The 4,627-nt window shown below is 49.7% G+C and overlaps 1 protein-coding gene across 1 annotated transcript in view; it reads right to left on the bottom strand.

Moving 5' to 3' along the window:
* Positions 1–3,891, bottom strand: part of KIF26B (kinesin family member 26B) — a gene marked incomplete at both ends in the record, with an annotated part of 4,730 nt that extends 839 nt beyond the window's left edge. The window contains 2 exons of the mRNA XM_009704673.1: positions 4–2,587; positions 3,729–3,891. Of these exons, the coding sequence (XP_009702975.1) occupies positions 4–2,587; positions 3,729–3,891 (2,747 nt within the window). The remainder of the gene's footprint in view (positions 1–3; positions 2,588–3,728) is intronic.
* Positions 3,892–4,627: the final 736 nt, after the last annotated feature.

Genomic DNA, 4,627 nt, shown 5'->3' with positions numbered 1-4,627 from the left:
TGCGGGCGAGCTGCTCCAGCTTGGCACTGAAGAGCTTGCTGCTGCTGGTGTTGCCACCGCTGTCGATGCCAGGGCCCTTCTGTTTGGCGTTCAGCTCCTCGGGGAAGCTGGCCAGGAAGGACCCGGGCTGGCTGGAGGGACTGCTCGTGGTGCTGCTGGTTGCGCTGTGCTGGGGGCTGGCTCTGTTCTTCTGATCCAAGCTCGACTTTCTCACTGGTGGCAGAGGAGGGGTCCCTTTGGGACGAGTGAGGACACCGTGTTTGGGAGAGGCCATTTTCTTGTCAAGGCTAGCCTTAGAGAACTGGGGGAGGGCAGGAGAGCCGACTCCGCTGCTGTCAGTGGCAGGAGGATGGAGGTGACTGTCGGGCTCCTCTGGCTTGCTTGCCTTTGGGAGCCCTCGAGGGAGGCTACCGTTCTTCAAGCCGTCACTGGAATGAATAGGGCTTTGGGTTGCAGAGCCAGATGCTGCCACCTCGCAGCCATCCACAATCCTCTTTAGACTGTCAGATCCTGGGGAGACAGAGGCATCCCCACTGCTGCTGCTAAACCTGTCCGCTGAGGGCTGCTTTGTGCTGTGCTCAGGCTTGGCTGAGACTGCGGCCGTGTCAGGCCTCGGCCCATCGCTGCTCCCAGAGCTGTCCTTCGCTACATCTTCTTCTCTCTTCAGCCAAGGGTCTTCAAATTTGATATCCTTCTTAGCACTGGATTCTTTCCCGTCATGGGGCTGAGCAACCTTTGGGTCTGCAGTTACTGCTGGTACAGCATCATCAGTGTCTTGTGCTTTGAAGGGATTAACGGCAATACATGGGTACACGGTAATGTTTGTCTTCATTGGGATGTAGCCTTCACAGCTGCTGAGGCTTGCGGTATTTTTGATTGTGACAGTAGTTTTCCCTAGAGCTGATATTTTACAGCCTTTGATGGGTGGCACTTTGCCGAACGCTTCCTCCCCCATTTCCGACAGTATAAGCATGTTGTCGGTCACTGGCTTCTGTTTGTCACTTACACAGATCATGCTGGCACTTTGTATGGTGCTCGCAAACTCAGAAACAGGGGGTTCTGCCATTGCTTCCCCATGCCCATAGCATGCCTGGGCTATGAAGCTGTGGCACGACTGTTCGCCATCACTCCCTGTGCTCATTTCACTCAACCATGAGCTGATGGATGAGCGCCTGCTGCCATCATCCTGGGATTTGTCATCCAGGCCCAACTTTGGAAGCGGAAGGAACTGTGTGATGCTCACTTCAGACACAGGAGCTGCGCTGGAGTAACATTCAAGATCCTCAGATATGCTGCTGATAATACTGACTGGCCTAGACCCAGAGGCCAAAGCCTGCACAGAGCAGTCACTGTTAAAACTGATGATACTGGTTGGGCGTCCATTGTCAAGGACGCCACTAATGGTTAGCTCTTCTACAAGGGTGAACACCAGCTCATCCTCTCCATTCAGCTCTAACGGTTGCTGCACAGTCACCATGGTGGTGCTCAGAATCTCCTTCTTGGATTCGGGAGAAATGCTTTCTTGCCGATCTTCATCAAGAACAGTCTCGTCAAAATCCCCACTGCTGGATGACACCGACTTCTTCGTGATCTGAGGGCTCATGCCTACAGGTGGGGTCCGGATTTCTGGCTGCAATAAAGATTCGCTAGACGTCATCCCAGTATCTTTACTCAGGGGAGCTGGTGGGGGAGTGGAGCTGGGCAGGACTCCTTTCTGTGTATAGACCTTGCACCTCTGGGAAGGAGAAGTTGGTGGCTTGTACTCAGATGTCTTCGAGAGGCTCGCAATGCCAAGCCGGGGTGAACCCATTGGCCGAGGTTTGCCTTCCACAAATCCACAGGTGTTGAGACCTTCTCTGCTGCTCTGCAAGCTGGTGCTGTGTGCTAACGGACAAGAGTTGAGCTCCTTACTAGAGCTGCCTGTCACACTCCTGGGAGAAGAAGGAGTTGAAACATTAGTAAGAGCTCCAGAAGGAACAGGGGAGTGATTTCTCTTAGCTTTGCTGGGTGTTGCATTTATATTTTCCTTGGCTTCTCTGCCAGGATGCTGACATTCTGGCATCGTATCTTCCTTATCTGACTCTGGTAAGTGGCTAAGCTCTGCCAGCTGGCTTGAGACAGAGCACTTAGACATCTGGTCTGAGCTAAATTGAGCAGGCATCTCTTCAAAGGGAAATTTGTCGGTCTCTTCACTGCCATCTATGCAATCCAGCCTCTCCTGGAGCTCTGCAAAGGTGTTGCACTTCAGGCAGTCTCTTTCAGATGTGCTCGGCCCCGAGTCACTAACTTCCTCCAACCTGCCCTCATTTTTGGTCTTTTGCAGAGCAGGAACTATGGGAACAAAGTCAGGGGGGCCCTCGTTATCTGTCAGCTCCTTATCAGAAAGGGCGGTGCCATTGGGGCCAACGTAAATCACCGTGTCACACGACTGCTCACTGCTGGACGAATAATCAGGATCACTTGATAAATGCAAAATAGGGAAGTCTGGGTCAACGGTGTTTCTAGAGTGGAAAGGTCTCAGTTGGGTTGGCCTCCGCATCCTGCCCTCCTCACAAGAGCTCTCTCCTCCAGAAGAACTCGATGTGTACTGCAGTGAGAGAGAGAGACCACGACATTTCAGCATTGCAAACAGCTCCTGGCACAAAGCACGTACACAAAAAGCCCACAGTCACATCTAAACTGGGAAATCTCTCAACTAAGGCACAGAGCTCTGAAGCTTCTTATCCACAGTCCTACGGCAAACACACAACAGTGTCCAATGGAGAGCCCAATGCCCTAACTCGGTGTCCCGCTTGAAATCGTGAAACTTCCCCAACAAATGGATTAGGATCCCTTCCTTAATGGAGCCTAGCCAAAGATATCAGGTATTTGGCAAAGGCTTTGCTGCTTTTGTGTCTGCATGTGTGTATGTGAAGAGGAACAAGAAAACACATTACATGAATAAGGCACAGAAAACAAAGACACTGCCCGTTTGGTTGTACTACCAGTGTGTGGAATTGTACAACGCGCGCTCAGAGGTCTCTGGAGACTCGCTGCTGTGATGGCGCGTGGGCTGAACCCCTTCACTTGTCTCTCTTCAATCCATTGACAAAAAAGGTTTTGTCAATCTCTAGGCTGTCACTTTAAATGAAACACACAGAATTCACTCGCTGTGCCCGGTTCACACCGTAAGCCGTACAGAAGGAACCAGGACTCTAAAACAGGAGAGTGGATACAGCCCATCCTCACTCTTCTTCCTGGAAAATCTATCACCCGTATTTAGAAGCAGTGGGAATAAAAGGGCCATCGATGCTGGCAATGGACACACTGCTTTGCATTTATTTTGCTCCTGCTCTTTCTGAGAAGCATAGAGAACCTAATTCTTCATTAATCCCGATTTTCTTTAACTCTACAGCAGTTTCATTCCTTATTATTTCATTAGCTCTAAGAGTATAACTGAAAATAAATGCTCTCTGACAGCTATATCATTAAATGAGGCCAGCTTACAAACCTGCTGTAGCAGATATGTCTGAACTCGCTCCTCTGTATCTGAAGCCGAAGCATTTACTCCCCCCTCGTCTCTCCTACGTGCTCTGAGCCACTTGCCTAGGACAGGGTACACACAACCCACGCGCTTTGGAATTGATCCCTGGTTTTGTGACATGCTGCTCTGCCCTATTAATGATCCTTTAGGGTCCTTCTTCCTCCCTCCTCCACCATCACAAGAAGGGAGTTATACATTGTCTTACCTTAGTTTTCTTTTTCTTCATCCTGAGGACCCTTGATGCGATCTGGATGGTGGACAGCGTCTCAGCATAGTTGCCCGCAGCGGCTGAAATGTGAGCTATCATTGTGGTGCGGCAGTTCATATTCCCCAAGGACTCCCGAAGCAACATGGTGAGCTTGCTGTCTCTGCAAAATAAAATGAATTAAGGCTACATTAGCGAGCAAGGTTTCACGTTGAGTATAGTGATGTGACTTGGGTCTCAGCAAGATTTTTTCTCCTCTTTTTAATGGAATCCTAATTAGTTTCCTTCCTCAGGTTTGCAATAGGTTGTGTCTGCAGCTGAGCACGCTGAAAGACCCTGGACTACAATTTAAACTTCTTTCCTCTTCTCAGTTGCCCCCTTCTGTCTTCTTCTGGCCTCGGTCCTTCTGCACTGTTACCACTGCCAATACAGAGATGCAGTCCAGCGCTGGAGATGAATTGGTAAGGGGCCGCCGCAGCAAACATCCAATTGCTGCCCTTTTCCAGTGCACAGTGTGCAAGCAAACTCCGGCCTGGCTCTGGAGGACAAGAGGGCAGTGGATGAGATTAGAGGACCCAAATTTTCTCTTGCCTTCTAGGGCACTGGGTAACTCAATAATAATAATAGTTCAATCACTGAAACTAATTTTGGATGATGCCGGTGAAATACAAAACCATCAAGCCTTAAGACGTTGCACAATTGTTGTTTCACATTAGATCTTTTCTTCCACTGAGGCGGAAATCAAATTTTCTGTTCTTGCCATTTACTCTATTGTTCAGCATAGGACAGCTTTTGAAATGCTGATGCCTTATTGTGGGGCTGCCTGTGACTGGACTAAGAATATGAATTTTAAGAGCATAACGATGCATATGTAATGCTGCTGTGGTGGCCAGCTAATC

This window comes from Cariama cristata, unplaced genomic scaffold (assembly GCF_000690535.1).
Source record: "Cariama cristata isolate BGI_N322 unplaced genomic scaffold, ASM69053v1 scaffold3287, whole genome shotgun sequence".
NCBI classification, from domain to species: Eukaryota; Metazoa; Chordata; class Aves; order Cariamiformes; family Cariamidae; genus Cariama; species Cariama cristata.
This window is presented reverse-complemented; position numbering and strand designations above follow the sequence as displayed.